This window comes from Podarcis tiliguerta (assembly GCF_965153285.1).
Source record: "Podarcis tiliguerta genome assembly, chromosome: 5".
NCBI classification, from domain to species: Eukaryota; Metazoa; Chordata; class Lepidosauria; order Squamata; family Lacertidae; genus Podarcis; species Podarcis tiliguerta.
Genome location: NC_139538.1, coordinates 56,072,423 through 56,097,959, shown reverse-complemented (window position 1 = coordinate 56,097,959; position 25,537 = coordinate 56,072,423). Strand labels below are relative to the sequence as shown.

Genomic DNA, 25,537 nt, shown 5'->3' with positions numbered 1-25,537 from the left:
GATACGGGTATGTGATGCCACACGTTTTGTACTGTCATGTAAAAATAGCTCCAACATTCCAGGGGTTTTAATCTTCCCTGACATGTTAATGTTTAAAGCTGTCTCTCCCTATCACAGCAAGATGAAAAGGACCTAGCCTTTTGCTACTTTTTTTGGACTCAGGAATAAGTTCCAGACTTGCAAGCAGAAGGTCATCTATCCAGGCTCTGACCAGGACCAGGACCAGAGGCATACCTAGGGTCCCTTGAGAACTTGGCAAGTAGCTGAACTGGTGCTTCCCTCTTGAAAAACAACAACACTTTACTGCAGTAGCCACATTAGAAATTACAATAGTAGTTTACAATAGTATCTGTTGTCCTCTTTGACCCTATAGAAGGTATTAAAACAATAACCCCTAGATGCCTGATTACAGATGATTTTAAGCATCACAGGTTTGTTAAGAAAGCCCTCTTGATTATTCCAACAACATCCTAAAGTTTGTAAAGCAGGTCTACCTGTTAGCCAGAAACCTGCCATAACAGGGACTCCTGGAAACCCCATAGCAGCTCCCTAGTCTGGCCTGGTTTTCATGACATACTAAGCCAAACTATTGCTTTCTGGGACTACAGGAACATGCGAGCTCCTGGGCAAGAGCTCACAGCTTCTTTACTCCTCCCTTGTCTTTCTTTGCACATGTGCTAAGCTAAGCCTGTCACCCAAATCTGGGCTTGTTGTTAGGCTCTCTCCTCACTAACCACAAGCCCTGGGACCAAGGAGAAGCAAAGCAGCTGCAAGCTTCTCTCCAGGAGCCCCAACATTTATGCTGTCCTAGTAAGCCACAGTTTGGCTTACAGGGTTGTGAAAACCGGACCTATGTTTTGATGTCCAAGGTTAAACTATTAACAGGAAATGACTTTTAATATTTTTTTATCTAGCTGACTTTAATTTCTTAGGTATTGTGTGTGTTTTTGTAAGCTGCCATAGCCCTTCAGGCCATGAGATTTGCAGCAGGTCCCATGATGCTTCATCTTGGATGTATAGAATTTGTCTCAGATGCTTGAATTTGCAAAACAACTCTCCAAAACTAATCACTGGAATTGTGAGACTGAGAAAACATAACATTAATGTTTGCCCAACTGAATCAACCTAAAAGTTCCTTCTAGCCCAGTGCTCTGTTTTCTGTAGTAGCTTGCCAGGTGACTTTCGAAATCACACAAGTAAGGCATGAAGGCAAGAGCTCTGGAATAGCCAGAGGATCAGAAAATGGCCAGGAGGAAGAAACAGTAGTGTATTGGCTAGAGTGTTGAGTCTAGATTAAGGAGACTTAGGATCAAATCCCAGCTCAGCCAGTTCCTACCTCTTAGTATATACCTCCCTCGCAATGTTGTGATTAAATAGGAATCCCATGTAAGCTACCATGAGCTCCTTGGAGAAAGGGCAGGATACAAATGTGATAAATAATAGAATAGTGGTGTTAGGAGCAATTTCACACCCTGACCTCTGTAAATCCTTTCAGACCTTTTGGGTTTTCTAACTCTCTCCCACCCCCCACCCTGCCCCATATTTCTGTGACTCCTGAGGGCTAGAAACCTACAGTTTCGCTCTGTTTATTTGAATTTGAAAATGCTGCTGGGTTTAATTATAGAGACCTTATTTTACACTCCGCAGTCAAATTGCTAACTAGAGATTTTGGGACACCTTGAAAATAATACACCTACTATTTTGGAATCATATATTTGAATACTCACTGATGTGCGAGTGCCACTTGCAACGAGCAAAAGATTAGAAAAGATCAAACAGGAAGAAAAGAACCACTACAACCTCTATTATCCAGCAACTCCTCTTAAGACGTAATTAGCATATGGACCAATAACAGATGTTAGAGAATCCATATATTGCTGTATCCATTAAACTTCCTTACAGGTGCCTGAAAGGCATTTATCCATAAGCTGCTCCTGTGAGGCAGAGGACATTTAAATGACCACAAACACATGGGCTGCACACAATTTTGTAGGCTATTTCCATGGAATCTGCACTTCTGCAGTAGGGAGGATGCAGAGTACACGGGGAAGATTCATAGGATTGGCGTGTGAGGCATGGTCATTTAAATGTCATTTCCACAGATAGGAGTTTCCCATACAGCTGGGAGGATGCCTAAAGGACACTCATATGAGCAGACAATGCGCTATAAATTATTTCAAGTACCTATCAAAGAAAGAGCAGCTTTCCCCAGCATTCTTATTTAAAACATAATTAAAAGTCCCAAGATATCAGTGTCACATCTATGTATGCTTTTTGTGATTCAGAATTTTAAAAATAAAGCATTTCTATTAACCCAAGATGACAAATGATTATGCTACTCTAACAGTCAGATCTCCTCTGCATATTTTCTCAATATACAAACCCCACTGTGTCCAATGGGACTTCTACTCAGATATATATTCATATGATTGCAGTCTAACTCTTTTAAAACAAGGAAAGTATTAATTTCTGTGACAGCTGAGTACATAGAATGGGCATGAGATTACAATTATGATGTTAAATATTTAGGACAATCAAAACAATGTTCATCTCAACTATGCCTGTACTGAAAACTTAGCATAGAATTCCCTAATTTTCTATAAAGAAAATCAAGCCTCTATCAATGTGCCCACAGCAGAAACATGTAGTAGCACAAAACTTGGCATTTTATGTAAAGTTCCTACATCTGGCACCTGGTTCAATAGATATGAAAGGAAAACCTATTTGAAGCATAATATGGAAGTAGTTTCAAGTTTCTGCTTTGGACAAAATTCTAAAGGTTACAAACAAATTCTTTTCAGTGATGTAATGATTTATGAATACCATCTATCTCATTTAACATAATGTCAAGGATAACCCATTTAAATAATTTCACACTAGTTCAAAGGTTGAAAAAACAATATGGGCTGGTAGGCTGACAAGAAACTCAAAATACTGGTGCCTTCACTGTTTTCTTTTTGACACCTGCTAAAAATGCTGATGCGAATTTCAATATGTTTTAGTAATTTAACTTTTTGTTATTTGTTAGTAATTTAACTTTTGTATGTTTTAAAGTATTGTTTTTTGTAAACTGCTTTGAGGATTCTTTTTTAAAACAACAACAATCAAGCAGTATATAAATTTTATGAAATAAATAAATAAAAATACTTGAAATGGCTCAGATGTCTAAAGAACAGGGGCTTAAATGCCAATAATATTTTACTCAGGATATTTGCAGTATGGTTCTCAAGCCATTCCACCCTGTCAATATTATTTGCATAAAGTTGTGTCCAAAATAGCTTGATCCAAGTTATAAACTGCTTGACAATTCAGACAAGTCTATCCTGCTATATACTGCCTTTACATTTTAGTAACACTTGTAAAAGACTCCCATCAAACAGACACACACTTAACATTATTTGACTTCACGGTAACCCAAACTAGTTGTTTCAAATGACACACAACTTGATATAAATGGCCAGGTATGTGCTGTACAACATTATGGTATCCTTTGCCAAAGCAGTTTAGAATATGAAGTTGTCTAACTATGCCAGAGCAATGCTACAGGTGCAATAGCATTAAAGCATTTGCAGTCATGCTGAATGTAAATTTGCTAGGGTGGTTGCACATAGTCATGAAGGTGGAAATGTATCCAAACTCGCTGGGGGGGGGGGGAGAAGCTATATTTTATCATCTGAATCCAGGCTATTTAGTAAGTCTAAACTTAAAGGACCCTTGACAGTTAAGTCCAGTCGCAGATGACTCTGGGGTTGCGGCGCTCATCTCACTTTATTGGCCAAGGGAGCCAGCGTACAGCTTCCGAGTCATGTGGCCAGCATGACTAAGCCACTTCTGGTGCAATGGAACACCGAAACCAGAGCAGTGCACGGAAACACCATTTACCTTCCCGCTGGAGCGGTACCTATTTATCTACTTGTACTTTTTGGGGTGCTATTGAACTGCTAGGTTGGCAGGAGCTGGGACCGAGCAACGGGAGCTCACCCCATTGTGGGGATTCGAACCGCCAACCTTCCGATCGGCAAACCCAAGAGGCTCAGTGGTGTAGACCACAGCGCCACCCGTGTCCCTCTATTTAGTCAGTCTACTTAGCCATTAAAAGCATAATGTATGCTTCACTGTGCTGAGTAGCCATAGGGAACTTCAGAATTCCAAGCACTTGTTTTGCTTTCATCCTCCACCATACGTTCTCATCAGATAGTGTTGGGGAGGGTTATGTGGGAGTGCTCTCTCATCAAGGTCTTTTTCATGGACCATCATAATTTTTTATGAATGCTGTTCAAGCCCACGCTTTGAAAAACTGTTTTATTAATTCATAAAAAAAGAATTCACAGATTGTCCAAAGTATCTCTCAAACAACACCTGCTTTCCCTCTCAGCGTGATGCTGCTCATCTCCTGAAGATGTAGTTACAGGCTATTTGAATCCCTAACAAAGGGCAAAAGTAATATTCTATGTATAATGTCTGGCCTTCTGGTTTCCATGGAGACAGAGCAAGGTTGAAAAATATGGAGAGTAGCTTTCCTCTTTGGAGTCATTCAACTGGGGGTAGTGGATATGGTGGAATAAGGTGCAAGTCTGGCCATGGCTGGAGTTTAATTGGATTGAGGTACAATTTAACGGGGGGGACGGGACCACATGATGTTTGATACCTTATTCAACTTAACGTGTAGAGGCTAAATGGCCTGTGATAAATATAAAAAAGGTAAACTGAGCATGAATTCAGCTAGTCATGACATATATTAATTTTTTTAAAAAATAGCAACATTGGGAAAGACTCCGGGCTGCTTCTTAATCCATTAAACTATATCTCATTTTATGAACAAGAGGCAAATGCGCACAACAGGGTGTGCAAGATTGTTCTGATGTGAATGATCTTTCTAAATCCACTTGTCAGAAAGCCCCCTATGTCAGTGAAATGTGTGATTAGCAGAGATAACCCTCCTGCTGCTGGATATGACATTACACCAATACTTGAATAAAACAGTATGAAAGATGGTTAGCTCATCATTAACTCCTCTTTATTGTTCCATACATATCTCCAGTCCGGAGATATCCTTTTACTCTTTCAGTTCATGACCAAATTTCCTGCAGCTTTGTCTTGCTACCGGTTGTCCTCGTTGCTTCAAATTTAATTTGAGAACACGGTTTCACAGTCTGAATTTCTCTTCCTGCTGTTATTATTTACTTCTAAATCATACTTTCATAAACACTTTTTTTTAAAAAAAAGAGGCTTCGCAAAATAAAGCCGTAATGTATTATACTCTCCAGTAGAAGCCTTGGAGAATAGTAGTGGAACTCAAACTCATATTTAATCCCCCTCCCTTTTCTATTTAACATCCATTGTTTTTTGGATAGTCTGCTCAGTATTGCAAAAGGTTGATGGTTTGTTGTTGTTGGGAGTTTTGGAGGGGAAGTAGCTGAGTGCAGAAGCAAGTCACCCTACACCAGCTTCCTGGCAGGTGAGATGCTGTTACTTAACAAGAGAGGGGGGGCAAAGTGGCAAGGAGATCAGCAATATGAAAACACACCAGTAGAGTCAACCTGGCACTCCTGCCAGTGTGTTTGCACTGCATCGACCTCTATGCCCCTCTCACTCCCAGTAAGCAACCCACCTGCCAGGAAGCTATGGTCATGGCTACAACCCACTCAGTAAGCCACTTCTGTCTGAAGGGAGACAGGAATTGGCTCAGTGGGACCAAGTGTTAATTCTGCATGAAACAGCACAAACGCAGGTAATGGTTTGCAATACAATTATGATTGTTAGGGAAATCTTGTTCTCTAATGTAAAATGGGCAGGCTTAAAGGATCTGAACCATGATATCCACCAACCAGAGTCAGGTGCCACACAATGAATGGAAACAATGTGAAATTGCAGTTCAAAGGGTCTGGGGCAATTCCCTGCTACACTATAGTCATACACTGAGATAACCTGCAAATACATATACAAATCTACATCTGTGTCATTACTATAGGTCAAGACTGCCTTCACAAAAACTTAAAACTGGCCAGCAGAGCCACACAAGGAAAACAGTCCAAAGTAAACAGTTAATACATTTCACAAGAGTGGGAACAGGAAGACTGAGAAGGAAGGGAATAGGACAATGACTATATTTTCGTAATTAGCAGCTAAAAGGAAGAGCATTAATGTGACATGACTTGTAAGTATGAAGTCACTATAGATGAGGAAAATAGACGGTCAGGGATGCACAGTTTGCCCAAAGATCAAACAAGTTTTGCTGTGCCTTTCATCAAACAATTAGGAATCAAAAACCTTACTGATGTACTTTAAATGTGCCACTATATCCCAATCTACCGTCTGGCCAGCGCTGCTCTAATGAAAAGCAATCACATTTTAGATGAGAAAGTGTGACCAAAGTCCAGGGGGTGAAAAAACCACCTTTAAGAATGCCCAAACGCAAGACTTTTGATTCCATATGCCTTCTTCTTTTAACCTAGAGCCCCTATTCCATACTGCTTTCCAATATGCTTTTGAAGCTCTTCGAAGTATCAAAGGCCCCCTCTACATGAAGAACATGGCCTACTAAGGTCCAAAGCCTATTGGGCATGCAGAGATCATCACACAATTCTTATGACAAAAAAGTGGTGTTGTGAAGTGTCAGACTTCAAGGCTAGAACTGGTGACCTTATGGCCCAAAGCTTAGACCTAGCCAAGAGAGCTTTCTGTCTTATTTCAGCACATAAGGTGATGGACATGTAACTACTTATCAAATGCTACTTGGAGCTATGATGTTGTCTCAGTGACAATTGGCCCTATGCTTGACAGGCAGTGTGAAGCCTTTGAGTTGGTAAGTTATAAATACTAAGAGTGTGGGTCTTTCTAAGTTGCCTGGTCAGTAGATGCCACCTGTCTGTTTGCACTTCAGGCCCTAGGTTCAAATTCCTTGAGATTTGGCTCTTCTTCCCAGATTCAGCTCAAAACACACCACCTGTTATTTTCTATGTTGTATGGAACAGCCATACAGCTTGGTTGAGTGGAAGAGTCAGTAGGATAACTATGTGAAACCAAGCCAGTTTTATTAAGCACCTTGAATTGCATGTGAAACATAAGCAAGTAAATCTGTTCTTCTGAGTAAGCCAGCTGTTACACGTCAGATTCCACTTGAAAGTCTATCAGTCTTTCAGTGGGGTTGTCTGTCATTTTCTTTGAATAAGAAACTGAGCAAAAAAAATTCTCGCAGCTCTACTGCACTTGTTGATTATAACCTGCTAATTCAAGCATAAGGTTAAATATAGTTTCTAATAAAAATGAGATACAAGTTAATCAATAGTATGTTTTATGTCTGAAAATGATTTATGTTTGGCAGGATGTTTTCTATTTCTAGGTATTTATATAGTTTGTCTACTAATGTCTTAAAAATTAGTTTCTAAAAAAAAACTTGCCAGTTTATGAACTGCACATTATAAATTGCAAATAAATATGAGATGTCTGCAAATGTCATTCAAAGCCACGATGAGCAGTTTTATCTTGCAAATGAGCAAGGAGATCACATTCATTTTTTAAAATACCAGTTGCAATTCTAATGGCAACATATTATGTTTCATACTGCTTTTTTTACATCGGGCTAATTCATATGCTGTTTCACTTCATATTCAACAGACCTTGGGTATAACTGCTAAAGGTGACATACCTGTCATCTTAGGTTTGTTCCAACAACAACAAAATGCACAGGGCCCATTTAATAGTTTGTATGTGGCTGCAATAATCAGATTGTATTGTACATACTTTTTTAAAAAATGTATTTTTTATAAATACATTTTTTATTAAAGTTCAGACATTCAAGGAAGAGTTTCATTGAATAGACACAAATATTGCAGTGCCAGAAGGCACAACACAATAATAGTGCCACCTCTGCTCTCTTGAAGGGATGGGGTCAGTGCTGTTCCTCTGTAAAGTAGTGGATTTTGCCATAGGTAGATTGTAGTACAACAAATTAAGCTTCCTTGAGAGAACATGTAACCTATCAGTAATGGAATATGCCCTGTATTTTAGGTGAGTGGCAAGATGGCTAAAGGAGCTGATAATGAGATGTGGAATCTTTCGTCTCCAGCCTCACAATCCCTTAATAGTGACGGTAAGTAATTAGTCATGCCATTTTATGATACCACTGTCTAAAGTCCCACATGTCTTTCTGCAAGTTTAGCCTTCCTTACAATTTCACTTCAAAGGCCCTTTTTCATTGCAGATGGTCAAAATGTGGACTGCTCAGCTACTTCATTAACCCCTTTTCCTTACACCAGGCATATTGTCCTTTTAATTTGAACAAAATTTAAATTTTAAAACAGTGAATCATCTTTTTTTTAAAAAAAAAAAGGTGTTGGTGATAAAGTCAGGATAACAGGATTCACCACATCCTTATCAACAGTATGTAGGAACAATGGGATTTGCTGCACAAACCTGTAATATGTACTGCAGATGTACAGCTTGAATGTAGACAAATAAAACAACACCGTGAAACAAAACAGCATAGAACAGGATTTCTTATACCTGCACATAGATTGTTATGACACAAGAAGTTGCCAGTCCACACTGGTTTGTCCATGTTGTCCAATACAGTCGTACCTTGGTTCTCAAACGGAATCTGTTCCGGAAGTCTATTTGACTTCCGAAAACGTTTGAAAATCAAGGCACGGTTTCCAATTGGCTGCAGGAGCTTCCTGAACTTGATCGGAAGCTGCGGAAGCCACATTGGATGTTCGGGTTCAAAGAATGTTCGTAAACCAGAACACTCGCTTCCAGGTATGCAGCGTTCAGGAGCCAAAAGGTTTGAGTCACAAGGCGTTTGACAACCAAGTTATGACTGTATTGTGTACTCTTGACTGCCAGTAGCTGCCCAGGTTCTCAGACAGAGGGGTCTTTCACATCACGCGCTGTCTATCCCTTTTAAGTTTAAATGCCAGGAACTGAACCTGGGACCTCCTGCATGCACAATATGTGCTCCCTCAACAGCACACGCTTCTTTCTGAACATCACTTTGTCCTGTTTAACACTGAGCTTGCTGCCTAAAGTCACACTGTGCAGCCTTTCTCTAATACTAGATATGTGGAGCTAATGATGATTGCTCCTGTCACATACTGAACCCTCCACACACACAACATTTCTCCCCCATTTATTGCTGCTTCATAATTTCAGGGTTCAACTCAAGCTCTGAAATGCTCTAAAGCTAAGATCTGTGGATCGTGGTACATATCAAACTGCACCATATCCATGTTCAAATCACCGGAGTCCTTTTTGTTACTGTATAGAACACCAAGATCTTTAAATGGGCCCTCTTAATAAAAAATAAAGAATATTAACATAAAAATATATACGTTCATTTTAGGATATTCTTGTCATTACCCTATGGATTTGTCAAAATATTCAGTGTGAGAGCTTGCTGTACATTGTTTTCAAACACAGTTTAACACCATTAAACCCTAAGTAGTGGGTTCCTGGAAATTCCTAACATGACATAGATCACAAAATTTGAACCACTCACCTCCTGACATAACTGAACTGCTTAACATTTTTCACCAGCTTGTATCACTGTTGTTCTTAACTTTACTGCACATGGCTTAGCAGAGTATATTCTTTTTATACATTTGTTTAAAACAATTCACGCAAAAGTGTGTGTTTTTTTGTGCAGGAGTGCCAACCTCTTTTGTGCAGCTTGCATGTTCTTGCTGGCATTCTAAAAACAGGAGCAGCCAATTCTCCATCAGCCACTAGCATGGCAAAAAATCAAAGATGATGGGAGTTGTAGCCCAACAACCTCTGAAGCTACCACATTGGCTACCTCCGCTAATACATCAAGTTTTATGGTGAACTGTAGCATGAGGGTGTCTTTCACACCCTGCCACCTACATCACACATTTCTTCTTAAGAAAACAAAAACCCATAACCTGAGCTATACTGCAACTCGGTTGGAAACCTTAATAAATACACTGGGTTCCAACTGAGTTTAAAACGTTAAGATCGGAATGTGGAAAATATGAGAACAACAAGAGGAAGGCAGAAATGAAAATATTAGAGATTCAGAGGTCCAGAGTATGGGAAGCCTGAAAAATTAATAATTTGGATTGCAATTTGGCTGTTTTTCATTATTTTTTTAATTGGATTATCATTTGATGGATTTGTTAATTGGATGTTCTTATTGGAAAACTAGTAAGAATGATATATATATAGGAACCCTTAATAAATACACTGGGGAAAAGAGGTCAAAGCAAAAACTCTTTTTTAAAAAAATTGGCAACCATGTGTTAAAGGTTTAAACCAGAAGTCTAGTAGTAACTCCAAAAACATTAGTTTCCTTATCCAACTGGAACTTTCTACAAAAATCTACAACAAGGCTTTGAATTATGAGTAATCCCATTATTAGAAACTAGCATGAATAATAGAAATCAACCATTGATTACTCGTGCATGAGTTTGCTACAACTAGCATATGGTAGTGTTTTCCAGAATTAGAAAGGGTCTATCTACAACAGAATATGGGTTGTACCCACAGCAGTACCAACAGAGTTCTGCTGCCACAGCAGCACTTCCATTTCTTCTCTTCTTCCCACATGCTTCCAAAATCTCCTCCAGAGTGTCCCCCAACCCTCTGGAGAAGATTTTGAGGGCATACAGGAGACTACAGAGAAGAAGGGAAGGTTCTGTTCTACTAGCACATGTCCCTTGTGCAAGCTCATGCACCAAAGACATTAGCTAGCCTAATAAATTATCACCGAAATTAACTATCAGAATAGGACTATGGTCACTTTGTGACCCAGGTATATTTTACAAATATCCAATTTATTCCTAAACATAGTTAAAATGCACAACTGGGATAGCTCAACTGGTAGATCATGAGACTCTTGATCTCATGGGTCATGGGTTCCAGCCCCATGTTGGGCAAAATATTCCTGCATTGCAGGGGGTTGGACTAGATGACCCTCGTGGTCCCTTCCAACTCTACAAATTCTATGATTCTGTGCTTCTTTAGATTAGTTAATTCAAATTAATACATAGGTAATTTATAAATTATCAGTTTATTGCCCGGTGAAGCCATGCTACCCATATTACTATACTGTAATACTGCCTTTTGAAAGAGTACCATGAAGTCCAGTAGAATGCCAATAATGGGATTTTGTAGTGTTAAACCAAATCAACAGACTGTTGTACTCCAATATCTCTAGCTGGAGATACAAAACTATGTATGAGAAGCTGCCATTCTTCACACCCTGTATGGAGAGTTGACTTGGTTTGCCTTGACGGCTCTAGGCCTTCTGCCTTCCATAAAACAGGAGACATATTTAGAGGTTTCCCAGGAATGTGGTGATGTTTTCATGGTAAAGTATTCTGAGGTTGCAGCGCTTGAAAGCCAGTACAGTTCTAACTGATTCACTGCCATTGTGTTGTGCTGAGGCAAGAAGAGAGAAAGGATACAAACAGGTAAAAGCATGAACTTTTGGGTTGGAACCAGAATTCATGCATGCTGTTGAGGGAGGGAGGGAGGTAACCTTTGCTGATTCACTCCTCCAGCAGCAGCTTCCAGTGCCACATCCCAGGAGCATTGGGGACTGCAGTGGAAAGAAAGGAATCAACAAAAGCCACCTCTGCCAGCAGGTTACCTCCCCTGGATAAAAGGCCTTCTGCCAGTAGAAGAAGCTTTTCCATTTTGATCCAAACCGCTGTCTTTTTCGGATTAGCCAAAGTAAAGTTTGCGACTCCTAAACCCTTTTAAAGTTAATTCTCTTGATCTTGGTTGATATTCAATGCATCTGTTGCATCTATTTCATCTTCAAGTTGTGGGTTCACCTTTCAGAGGCTATATGCAAGCACATAATACTTTGCTTAGGAGGTAAAAACCTTAAGATCACTCATTTCCCTTTCCCATCCAACTAGTAATTTATCCTGTCCACCATTCTTGCTTCATAGGTAGATCAGCTTGTTTTCTTATGTGCCTTTTTATGCTACTACTTGACTTAAAGCAGCAGGCATGGTGGCTAAGGGAGCTATCCCATTGGGGGGGGGGGGACGGACGTGATATATAAAGGGCCTTCACTCCTTCCCGCCACCCATTTATGTAGCCGCCCAGATCCTTCCACATTGAAGGGATTGCTTCCTGCTAAGATTTGGACTGTCTTGGCTAAGATTTTTGTTTTAAGCCTAGGCCATGTTTATCTGCAATGCTTTATTCCTTAGGGAGGTGAAAGAAAAGGCAAACAAGCACCAGCAGCTGTTATTCCACCTGAATTGTGTATATATTATTTTATTTTGAAAATGTACTCTACAGTAAAACAAGTGTTAGTTTTTTGTGATTTTTCAGCTAGTTAGGGTTTTTTTTTCTTTGATTTCCAGCTACAGTTTTTCCTCACTGTAAAACCCACAAAAAACATTATAAAAATGGATAAGGAATCAAACATGGCTGAATTCTCTCCTCATACAATTTGGCACAGTTCCTCTGAAATCAGCTTTTATTTTCTTACTTCAGCAATCAAATAAACTTCACCATGTGTATAAAACAGCTGTGAGGCAGCATAATAAACTAAGGTGTGACCCTCTGAGTATTCCCTGAACAGAACAGAGCAGCCACCTGCATCATCTTAGCTACTCTTAATAATTGAACACAATATGAATATTAAATATGCAACACAAGGTTCTGTATTTTGCTATTTATAAAAATTTCCTTGTTTAAATGACATTTTAAATGAAAAACATGGAGTGCATAGTGCAAAACAGTATTTTCACCATGGAACACTAATTGTTCAGTATTTAAAACCAAATAAATTTTGATGTTTCCATTGAAAGGAATTAACAAGATGCATACTTTCAGAAACATTGGATTTGCTTACAAGAAAGCACTTTTTTAAAAAAAGAAATCTTGATGACTGCTCAAGCATAGCAGTGTATCCCCTAAAATCATTCCTGTCAATATGATGCATCACACAACCAAACCCCACTTAGCTCCATTCTCAGTGTAAAATGACTGGTCACACATGCACATCTGTGCCCACACTATAACACCTAGACTTTGTTTTTAAAGTGTTTTATCTTTCCAAATGTTAATAATGAAATTATCAAAAATTCAGTATAGCCAACTCAATTTCAAATCTAATAAATGAAAGACCTCTAAGGACCGAAAAAGCACCTTAAAGAAATACAGAAACTCACCATTGTTTATTGACAATCACTCTGCAGAACAAAATATCCCCCTTTAAAAGGCTTTAGACAAAGGAACATTATTTATCACCCGTCTTGCAGTTCATATTTGGAACTGTTCCAAGAGGGGGAAATGGTTATTCCCACCTTACAGAAGAATGCAAAGTTAACTGTATATAGCTGCTTCAGTGCACTTGCCCCAGGCTCCAATACTCTCACTGACGTATGTATGAGTAGGGACTGACCAATCCTTTTAATCATCATGGAAAATTAATAATAATTTATTATTTATATGCCACCCATCTGACTAGGTTACCCCAGCCACTCTGGGTGGCTTCCAACAAATTAGAACATGATATAGCAGACACAGATCCCCTTCTTGCACAGAAGCTATCTCATACGCGGCTCAAACCTGCAACCTTGCTATATTTTGGATTACAACTCCCATCGTCCTTCACTATTGGCCACGCTGGCTGAGGCTGATGGGTTGTAGCCCAAGACATCTAGAGGCATCTAGGCTGGAACAACTGTTCTTTCCAATATGCCATACTGGTACTCACGATAGAGGCATTAATACTGGCATTACAGAAGAGTTGCATGGGAACCTAAGATTATGTAAAAAGCTTTGGACCCCCTGAAGTTGTCGTGCTGCCCCCTCCAACATCAAGACCACATTGCTCACCTAAACTGATTCCCCGCCCCCTGACATTACCCATGAGATTACACTGAGTGGTATTCAGCTAAGTTTTACTCAGGGCATACCCAATGAAATTAATGGACCTAACATAGTCATGTTCATTAATTTAAATGGGTCTACTCTGTGTAAAGGGACGTGGGTGGCACTGTGGGTTAAACCACAGAGCCTAGGGCTTGCCGATCAAAAGATCGGCAGTTTGAATCCCCGCAATGGGGTGAGCTCCTGTTGCTCGGTCCCAGCTCCTGCCAACCAAGCAGTTTGAAAGCACGCCAAAGTGCAAGTAGATAAATAGGTACTGCTCTGGCGGGAAGGTAAACTGCATTTCCGTGCGCTGCTCTGGTTCGCCTGAAGCTGTTTAGTCATGCTGGCCATGACCTGAAAGCTGTACGCCGGCTCCCTTGGCCAATAAAGCGAGATGAGCGCCACAACCCCAGAGTCGTCCGCGACTGGACCTAATGGTCAGGGGTCCCTTTACCTTTACTCTGTGTAAAGCTGAGTTGTATACTATCCATTGTTTTACCAGAAAACTAAAACAACGTAGAGAACAACAATATATGTACATGTGGAGATTCCCAACCAACCAACCAATAGAGACCCTAAACTTACTCTTTTTCCTTCGAAGTTTCAGATGTTTTGATTAAACACCTACATACTTAGTGCAATAAAATTCTTCCTAAAAACTGTTTCTGAATACAGGAACCATGGAGAGTAAGGAACCCAGCAAGTGCTTGCTTACAGCCTCTGAAAGTGAAGTTGATCCAGCTACATCCCTTGCCTTAGAGATGAAATACGCACTGGATCCCAACCGGCAGATCAAGAAAAGAAACAAAGCCCTGCAGGTGAGATTCAAAGACATCTGTGACGCCCAAAACGAGCAGAGAGATAAACAACTCTCTACATTACAGCAGAGTGACAAAAAGGAAGCAAAGCCCATCTCTTACAGAGCAGCTTACCGGAAATATATGACAGTGCCTGCTCGGAGATCAATCCCTAACGTTACTAAAAGTACAGGAGTTCAGACTTCGCCTGAACTCAAAAAGTGTTACCAGACATTCCCCTTGGACCGGAAAAAGGGGAGTATCATCAAAAGCATAGCTTCTGTTGACACTTTTCCAAGTCAAAACAATGGATTCCTAATAGATGTTAAAGATAAAGACAGCAAAATCTCAGGGGAGGCTGCTCAGTGTAGCAAGAAAGTCACTGGATTTGTGACAGCTGAGTTTATTTCACATACTAATGAACGCATGAATGCAATAGAGCAGCCTTCTAGTGACAACTGTTCGGAGACATGTAGAAGCACTGATTTGCACAGCTGTACTAAAGAACCTCCTTCTCTTCAAAATTCAGCAGCTTCTGTTTTAGAAGAGCCTGATTACCAGCTGCATGACAAAGCAAAACACCACAGTGGGCCGTTGGGGAACGAGGAGGCTAATCCATCCACCCATGGAAAAGTGTTCAAGACAGAAGTAGCTTCTGTCTACTTGCCTGCATCCAGTTCTCACGTCTCACTGACGGACCTGCAAAAATCTGCAGCAGGGAATGACTGGTCTCTGTGCCCGACCGAGGAGGACAAAAAAAGAACAGTGCATCTTAATGGTCTGCAATCACAAGCCGTAAGTGCAGCTCAGGCCTGTTCGACGCAGGCACAGTGCCAATCAACCGAATGTAATGAACAGACCCTTCAGATACATGTTTCACCTATGGAAGGAAAACAGCCTTGTCAGACAGCAGTTGCTGTGAGTGAAGGATGCCAACAAATTGTGCCTCACACAGAAGTGGTAGACTTGAAAGCACAGCTACAGATGATGGAGAACTTGATCAGCTCAAGTCAGGAAACCATAAAGGTCTTGTTGGGTGTTATTCAGGAGCTGGAAAAAGGAGAAGCTCATAGAGAAGGGTAAGCTGTTTTTGGAATCTTCCTTAATATGCATGATCACATCATTTGTTAAAATAGTTAAAATGAATTCTACTAAGCAATTTACAGTTCCATTTATATGTTTATGTGCCCTTAATTTTTTACTTTGAATGTGTTAGAACTGCTGTAAGTGTACATTCAACTGCATTTGCATCATATTGCTGTATTAATTTGGGGTATTTTCACCAGATGATTATACCTGATTCACCATACCTGCAATACATAATTCAGTGTCTAGCTTGACACTAACATACTAATGCTGCAAATGACCTTCAGTCTATTTCATTTTGTTTCTAATGCACATATAATAAATTAGGATTTTTGAGTACAACTGTGCTCCTAAGATAAACATACTTTTGATATCAACACAACCGATTCAAAAGAATATTGAAATTAAAATATAATCACTTTACATATTGGTCTCAAATCAAAAAGTCATTAAAAAATAGTAAAGTTAAGAAATCTTTGCTTAGTTCTTTAAAAACAGATTGCTCTGGGAGGCTAACAGGAAAGCATTCAACGGAATACTCAAACAATCCAAAATATACAGCAGCGTCATTTGACAGAAAGGGAATGCAGAGAGTATTTTAAACATGAACGCATGCGGTCCTGCTTTTGTTCTACAATTTCCTATAAAAGTGTTACTCAGTGTTATTTGTACCAGCATAGCTATTTACTCAGGCTCAGCTAATTAAGTCTTTATCTGATAATTGCAACTTTTGTGCTTTTGGCATCTCATATGCATCCCCCTCCTTCACCCCTTTAAAGATGCATTGTCTTCATTTGCTGGTTAATTCAGCGACTGCATTCTAACACACATATACTTTTCAAATTAATGATTGCATGCTTCAAACACCTCCATGCTTTCTAACTGTTTTATGTAGCTCTTGCTGCCCCCACTCCAGTAAACATTCCCCCTTTGACTCTTTACATTGAAAGTACCACTATGTTCTGTGCAAAGCTCCTGGTGCTACTCTCACCCTAAGTAAGCAGCTGACTAGTGTACACACCCTGATTAAAATGGAAGCAGGTTGCTCCCTGGAATAAAGTTGTTAACATTTAATCCCACCCCAAAGGTGCTTGGACGATCAGCTTTACAGAGTTGATTTAAATGTATAGCCTACCATATCCCCAGTGGTTGGGTTAGGTTACACAATTTTCAATACAGCAAGACTCATTTCCTGCTTTTTAGCTGCTTAAATGTGAACTTTTTGTTGTTGCACATCCTTTGTGATTATATACAGTAATTCATTCCTTTCACTGGTGGTGTTAGGTTTCTCAGCATAGTATCTTACTACCTTTCTACAATAGGAAAATTCTATCCAAGTTCTGTTGCTTGTGAACAGTCTAAATATATTTTCCCTTCGTATTATTAAGAACAGAGAGTTTTTAAAGTACTGAGGCTGCAATTCTGTATTCACTTACTGAATTCAATGGGATTTACTTTTGAGTAGACTTGTGTAGAATAACTACTACCCTTTTGAGATTTTTGCATCTATTCCTATACAAATCCTAAACTAACTCAGAAATCTGTGCCAGTTTATTTCATTCAAAACCTCAGCTTTCAGATAACGGAATGCATTTCTCTTACATATAGTCTAATGATCAGCATATTTTCAAGTCAGTCAGAAACCCATCTACTTGGTGATGCTTTGATCCCTTTGATTTAACTGGTTATCAGTGGATGATTTATCAGTGCGCAAGTTTTCAAGATCACAGAGCTCTGCTTCAGATAGATTGCTATCTCACAGTTCTTATTCTGCCTGCCTGAAGTATTGTGCGAAAGCTTAAAGCTATCACCATGCAAATTCCAACAGCATCTGACTTCATTAGAGAGCTTAGTTTAAATAGGTTCCATTATTATTATTATTATTATTATTATTATTATTATTATTATTATTATTATTATTAATTGTTCCCTGCTCTTCTGCTTATAGAGCATCCAAAGCACCTTCCATCAATCCAAAGCAACTAACTACAAAAGCAGCAAAAATTTCCTCTAATTGCAACAATCAAGTGTGATGTTTCCCTCACTATCAAACCTTTTTAAAACACCACTACCAAGAAAGCCCTGTTTTACAACCAAGTTGATGGCCCAGGAAGTAGAGCCTTCAAAGCTCAGGCAGATCTATATGGGAGCAGTGTTCTACAGATAACCAAGTCTAAGACCTTTTAGGGCTTTCAACTCTGAAACCAACACTTTAAATTGAAACCAGAAATACATAAATAACCAGAATAGAATAGCAGCCTTTTCAGATGCTTTGCTGGTCTACAGCCAATGCATTTTGGCCCAAGTTACATTTCCAAGCTGTTTTTCAGGAAACAAGAGTTGTTGTAGTCCAGTAAGAGATAATTGCAGTAGTCTAGTCTGGATTCATTTATTTTAAAGTGCGGGTGGTACTGTGGGTTAAATCACAGAGCCTAGGGCTTGCTGATCAGAAGGTCGGCGGTTCAAATGCCCACAACGGGTGAGCTCCCATTGCTCTGTCCGTGGCTCCTGCCAACCTAGCAGTTCGAAAGCACAAAGTGCAAGTAGATAAATAGGTACTGCTCCGGCGGGAAGGTAAATGGCGTTTCCGTGCGCTGCTCTGGTTCACCATGCTGGCCACATGACCTGGAAGCTGTACGCTGCCTCCCTCGGCCAATAAAGCGAGATGAGCACCACAAGCCCAGAGTTGTCCGCGACTGGACCTAATGGTCAGTGGTCCCTTTACCTTTACCTTTAGTCTGGAGTCATTTATTTTAGAGTAAGTGTGCCTACTAGGAACTCAGTCTAAAGCACGGATAAGTGAAGCTGTCTGTCTTCTCCACAACTTCTCATGCACTTGAGATTAAAACTCCTTCTCCTCTCAGGTGCAAAATCTTACTGACTGGTTGAACAATTGTATTTATATATTGCCCTTCGTCAAAATTATTCTGGGGTAGGTCACAACAATACAAGAGTTAACAATATAACCATAGGACGCAGGGATATCAGCAGCAGATTAAAATGCCTGAGTGTGGGGTTTTTTAAGGCCTACAATATTAATGAAAAAGGCCTACAACCTCAGTGCCTTGCAAGCTACTGTGTAACTGGGGCAGCTCATCAATAGAAGATCATAACCAGCCAATAAATAGGCTTTGTATATTGTAATTTAATCATATATTCCAGTGGTTTGAAACAAATCTTCACAGAACCTTCACAAATCTCAACATGTGGCAAGAGTTCTGGAGCCAGTGACCGTGTGAAACTGAAGCACTGTTATTTGTGAACTGAATGCATGACATAGACCATGCCTGAATATTTCACATCAACAGTACATTGGAGGGGAAGACAAGTGACAGTGGTGCAAGCTCTCTTTGAAAATGGGTTATTTGCCATTACTGATGTTCTCTTTGAGGAGACTATACTAAGCTCTTCCTGCCTTCCCCAAAAACTGCTTGATCCAATCTAACTTCCTTCAGTAAAGCAAGATTCTTCATGTGCTCCGGAACATGCCACACTGTTCAGCAAAAGAGGACTTTCCTCAGTTCATATGGGTTTTTAAAAAATGAAAATTCCATTATGAACTAAATTGTACACATTTCCCAAATACTGTACTTAAATGAGAGGGCCTTTTCTGTGGTGGCACCCCAATTTGCAATGTCCATGCTAGGGAGGCTTAACTTGTGCCAACATTGTAAGAGGGAGGGGGGTTGGTATCAGGTGAAGAACTTCCTGTTTTAGATAGCACAAGTCCTAGTCTGTGTTTAGCTTTGGGGGGGGGGGGTGTTAGTCTTGGATTTTTATGAAATTATATTTACTTGTTCTATGCATGTTCTGGGAAGAATATGCTAAGTTTCACCCTAGAGTGAAACCCTGTCCCTTTTACTCGATCTCTTAGCAGCTTTCAACACCACTGACCATCCTCCTTGATCCAATGTTCAGGATGGGAACTGTATTGTGGTGTTTCCATTCCTACTTGCGTCCAGAGAGTTGAGGGAATGCTCCTTGCCCACACATGCAACAGCACATGGGCTATGAGGTTCCACAGGACACTATTTTGTTCCCAGTACTATTTAATACCTATGCAAGTAAGGCAAATGATAAAAAGGTAAATGACCAAGGATACCTTAAGGACTGCCAGAGCTCTTATATCCCTGCTTGATCACAGAGATCATCCAGAAAAGTGGCTTTTAGTTGTCCCCCATGCAGAAGTCAGGCATTTAGTTTTACATGCCCCATGCTGTGGAATACCTTTCCAGCAGAGATTCAGCAAGCACTGCCCCTGTTAATTTTCAGGAGCCTCTTGAAGACTTTTTAATGCTGGCAGGCCTATTCAGTTGTTTAAACATTTCCAAACGACTCAGCCATTTTTATGATTATTTTAATGGCATGTTTTATTGTACCTGCTGTATGCCACATTGACATTTTATATGAGTAGGTGGTCTATAAATATTCTTTATTAATAAATGACCCACTCCCTTTCGTGGGTCATATCAAGGACAAGTTTAGGTTGGCTACCAAGGTCAGCCAAAACGCATAGACCTCTGGTGATTAAAATACTGTAGTACAACTGCTTGTATATCGAGTAAATAGATCTATGTATTACAGAGAAGATCATGCTGGCCAATGTTATTGTGAGGTTTTTCATTTACATTAACAACTTTAATAGGAAATGTATTTTGTTTGTTTGTTTCATTTATGGCACACCTTTCTACCAGTGAACTCGGGGCAGTTTATCCTCACAGCAACCCTGTGAGGAAGGTTAGGTTAAGAGACAGGGACTGGCCTGAGGCCACCCAGTGAATTTCATAACTGACTGGGGGGATCTGAACTCTGGTCCTGCATGTCCTAGTTCAACACACCACACAGCACTTGGCTTTAGTAATATTAGAAATACAAAGGACTCCAAATCAGGGCTGGCCAATCTGTGACCTTTCTGATTCTGCAGGACAACAAAACCTAACATCCCTTACCATTGGGAATTCAGGGGAGTTTGAGTTCAACAACATCTTGAAGGCCACAAGTTATTTACCACTTTTCTAAACCAAGTGGGATTTTCTACTTTTTCTACTTTTTTCTGTAAGATTGCCTTCTTTTATGAAATCCATGGCCCTTTTGCATAAAGATTATATACATGCTACAATAAGGGCTTTTTGAAATGCTATTTCAAAGGCGAAATAAGACCCCTTAAGTGTAGCAGTAAATATGTTAGGAATTTTTCTAATTATCTCACAAAGTAGATATATTTACATCTGTAGTTTATTTTATTATGTACAGGTAGTTACTCATTTTGGATCCTTGAAGAGAAAGTATGTTATTGTTAAGTAAGATTGGACTATTTGAAGATATTTTAACATCATTGCAGATAACGTCTAAGGTGGAAACCTTTTCCTATATAGGAAAAACTAGAAAGATTATACCATTGGAGCAAGATTTTAAACAACGGAGCTCTAGATTCTAATAAATGCAGCATTCTGTCAATAAACACAAATCAGAGCAGCCATTTTCATTTTTATTCATGAAAACTTATTTTCCCAAAGGAGGATCAACTCTCCTTTACCAACCTGCTTGGTTTCTATGCTATTGCATTTATATTCCAGCTTTTTCTCCAAGGAGGTTGGGGTGGCCTACATCATTCTCCCCTCTTCATTTAATCTCCACAACCACCCTGTTAGGGAGGTTAGGCTGAGAGGCAGTGACTGCCCAGTGACCTTCATGGCCTAGTGGGGATTTGAACCTTGATCTCACAGGTCCTGGTCCAACACCCCAACCTCCATGCCTCACTGGCTATCAGTGACCACTCATGATTCCCATTGCCCACTTCAAGGCTCATTTTGTCTGGTGCAAGTTCTACCACACTGTGTCCCCTTCGGGCTACCAATAGCACCTTTAGCAGCCTGCACTAACCAGTGCTGTCAGCACAGGAATAGTGATTTTTAATCGGTGTATGAACTGAATTTTATGGATAACCCATAAGCAACCTATGTATTAAGAAAAGCTGCCAAAATTTAGAACTTTCCATTTTACAAGCCTTGAATTGATAGTTAGCATACAAACCAAGTATTAACAAATGTTTGTGTTAGTTATTGTTGAAACAACCAAGCACAGCAGACGCAGTAATTGATCCTTTCTCAGTTCCAGTTCATAAGTGCTTTAATGAGACTGGGAGATCTTAGTGCTTAGCAGACTTCTTTTCACAAATCCACTGGAGGCCTTGTATGATGCTGATTGTGTCTATACTTATAGCAGCTATATCAGCAGGCTAGGAATACAGGAAATCATTCTTCAGATATCCCTGCTCACCTTTCTGAAAGTCAGTTATATGCTCCCAGTTTGAGGACTGATGAAATAGTAACAACCTGCTGTACTGAAAATTATTTTGCAGAAAAAACGATGAGAGAGCGAGAGCAAGCAGTTGTTACAGCAGCAAGCAGAGGGGGCTTTTCTTTTTCTTTCCAGTTTGTATGCACAGACTATGCAGCTGGAATAATTTTTTCCCAAGCCTTGGATTATTCAGAACACATTCATATGTCTCTTGTACTCCAAGTCTATTTGAATGCCTATGTATTTTTCAAAGAAAACTAAAACTGGGATTTGTGGAAATAATTCTGATTACAGAGAGCACAATAAGTTGCTTATGAATCGTACTCAACACAGTCTGTCTTGGGGGGGGGGGGAGAGAATGTGAACATTAGAAAAAGAAAGAAAATGCAAAAGGAACCAGGATATATGGATTGTTACAAAAAAAAATGTTGTCTGTATTCCCAAACTGCCTTTACATGCAGCCGTAAAAATATTAAGACTCAAATATTATAATAAATTGATTGGCATGTAAAAAAATCAAATAATCTGTAATCACAGTTTTCCACACAGTGAAGAAAGCAATAATTTCCTTTATACTACTCACCAATCACAGAAAAAAAATGTACGGGAGGAGGAAGTCAATTTCATTACTTAATAACATCAACTGTTTATTTAGTTCACACAAACTGCTTTCCAATGCATTAATCTAAAAATTAAGCAAACTTTCCTGAGTATGCCTACTATGTGACTCATGCAGGAAGATGCCATAAAATTATTATTTAGCAGACTATTCTTTGTGTCATCAAGACTCTAAAATCAAATCAATCTCCAATTTATTAAATCGGAGGCTGAATGAAGTTTACAGACACATTGAATATTTAGGACATCTTAACTAATCTCCCTTTCACCTTTGGATAAATGACCAAATAAGCAATACCGGGTTTATTCTCCCAGTATGTATCAGTGCAAGCATTCAGTGAGCCAAGACAGTTAAAAAGGATGCACAGATAGAACCTGCAAAAAAAAAGGTTACTGTGTGGACTGCTTCCAGTCAATCAGCAGTGCCTTCTTCCAGAATCCCTCTCTCCCAGCAGAGAGTATTCCACACACCCTAAAGTTACTTAGGCATCACTGAGTTAGAGGAGGGAGTGTTAGGGCTCCTGCAGCCCATTCATGTGTGGTGCCATGTTGGCTACAGAAGGACAAGCATTCAAAGAATTAGTTGACTTCATCACATATGCATGCAACAAAATTCTCTTCCTGAATTGGGGGGGGGGGGGAATGCATAATCACAACTAGAACCACTATGAGAGAGAGCATGGGAAGTTGCCTTACACCAAGTCATACCATTGGGTTCATCTAGTTCAGTACTGTCTATACTGACTGGAAGCAGTTCTCCAGGTTTCACACAAGGGTAATAAGTCTTGAGGATGAAACTGCAGCCTACTCTTCAGCTTCTGAAGAGCTGAGTTCTCTATTTCAAAATGAACATCTAGCACTGTCAAGACTGAGTTTGCTGTGCCCAGACTATATCCAATGAAAAAGTGGCTTATTGGTGGGAAAACTCCTGATAAAACCCAGATCATGTGCGCACAGCATTCACATCCATTTGAATAGTAATGATCCTAGTTCTAATGCACAGCCAACAAAGTGGTCAGTTTTTGCAACAGACAAGAATTAAAGCTAATCCTCAAAATTTGAAGCTAATTATGTGAAATTGAAGTAGTTAACCCCCAAATTGGAGCTAGCTCTAGACTTAGGCCTGATCCTTGACTTAATATTACATCTGGCTTGCCTGCGGTGCAGTGTTATATTGAGGACATTTCCTTTCTACTAGGAAGTGGGACATTGTGATTTTAAACTATCCTGCAGATAGACTCAGGAGAGGGACATTCTCTCAACTGCTCAGGCAGCATGCATAGACTTCCTTATGATTTTTCATTGCACTTTCCTCTGCAAACGCTACATTTCCTACAGGAACAGCTGATAACTATAATAATTAAGCTATCAGCTCTTAGCCCTTTTTGTCCAAAGTAGTGTTTCTCCACTGCAGAAAAGAAATGTTTGGCGAAATATCTGTGAAAATCTGTGGGTTTGCAAAATTACATTGCTGCTCACTCCTGTCCAATTCCCTCCCCCCTTGCAAAATCCACATGGATTTTGAATCCAATTCCCTACATAATTTTTTCACATGTATTCTTTCACAGATATTGTTCCATGGGGAAAAACCTTTTGTCGAAATCGGACCTTGACTATGTAATGAAAGCTTCTTCTCATTTGTTGAGACTTGATCCATTAAAGTAAGTCTTCTACTATTAGTGCAACTGGACTGTTATAAATCAATTATAAATTATATTAACCTAGTTCAGATATAGGAACAATAAGGGGAGGGGTGGAATCTATGACTTTATCATTGATCCAATAATTTAAGGATGACTTTAATTAAACAAACAGAATAGAAATATTAATACAATCCTCATAGGAAGTTCTTACACTGCCAAATTCTGCACCAAGTTCAGCAACATACTTGGGCATCATCTAGCCAGAATACCCTGGGAAATTTCACACTGAGTTCCCAAATTCCACTATGGTACATTATTCCTCTTTCCCCCCTCTACTGAACATGCCCCCTCCGCCCCAAGTCATATCACAATGAGACCTGAACACAGCTTTTCACATTGGCATAAAATGTCGGCATTGCATGCTTGTGCAAAGCAGGTGTAGAAGCTTCTAGTTCTCTAGTTGACTAGTTCCTCTGTGTTGCTCTAAGAGTATTAGCAAGCACAGGAACAACTGGGACAATGAAGAATCATGGGTCAACCTGTTTATGTAAGCATAGTCCTGGATGCCCTGTATACACGCACATAAAACCTCTTACAAAACACCCAAATGCCTTCCTGGAAATAGCAGGGAGGACTCAATTATCAACAAGCAGAAAATGCTATGTGCAGTAGGCATGCCAGGTATGATGAAAGGCAAAACAAATTCATATAAGCTAAATCCACATAAGTTATTTTTAAATCCACTCCCACAATTCCAGGGAGTGTATTATACCATTGCAATGGGGGGGATATACCAAATATTGAACTAAGAAGTCCAAGAGCAAAAATAAATCACTTTAATGCATATTCATACAACTAAAACAGGAATTTTTATGACAGCTACAAAAAAATTATGTAACCATTTATGAGTATTCTACCCCAACAGTAAATAACTGAATTAATCTAGACCAAGTCGTTTTTTATCTTTGCATTTAGTGTTGCTTTCATATGCCTTTATGGTTAGATCAACAAGAGTATAATCTAAAATACTGAAGTTTACGTTTATTTTGTCCAAATTAGCCTGGCCATAATACTGAGGGTGCACTTTTTATAGATACTTTCTTGAATGCAGATGTGCTAAAATGGCTCAGAGGCTGTAACAATTCACTGTTCTGCAGCAAATACTGCAAATCTATTTAGACATCTCCCCCTTGTCAAGACAAGAATAATTCTGTACAAGCTAGTATTACGCTGACT

General features: G+C 39.6%; 2 protein-coding genes across 7 annotated transcripts in view; one reads left to right on the top strand and one right to left on the bottom strand.

Annotated features, from left to right (window-relative positions):
* The window catches only part of DOCK1 (dedicator of cytokinesis 1), a 359,825-nt gene that overhangs the window by 179,353 nt on the left and 154,935 nt on the right, over positions 1 to 25,537 (bottom strand). The window lies entirely within an intron of this gene.
* Positions 1 to 25,537, top strand: part of INSYN2A (inhibitory synaptic factor 2A) — a 59,140-nt gene that overhangs the window by 7,748 nt on the left and 25,855 nt on the right. For 2 of the 3 annotated variants that reach the window (XM_083439698.1, XM_083439699.1), the window contains 3 exons: positions 8,011 to 8,092; positions 14,533 to 15,733; positions 24,227 to 24,319. In XM_083439698.1, the coding sequence (XP_083295824.1) occupies positions 8,023 to 8,092; positions 14,533 to 15,733; positions 24,227 to 24,319 (1,364 nt within the window). In that variant the 5' untranslated portion in view covers positions 8,011 to 8,022. The remainder of the gene's footprint in view (positions 1 to 8,010; positions 8,093 to 14,532; positions 15,734 to 24,226; positions 24,320 to 25,537) is intronic. The other variant, XM_083439700.1, reaches the window with a different exon arrangement.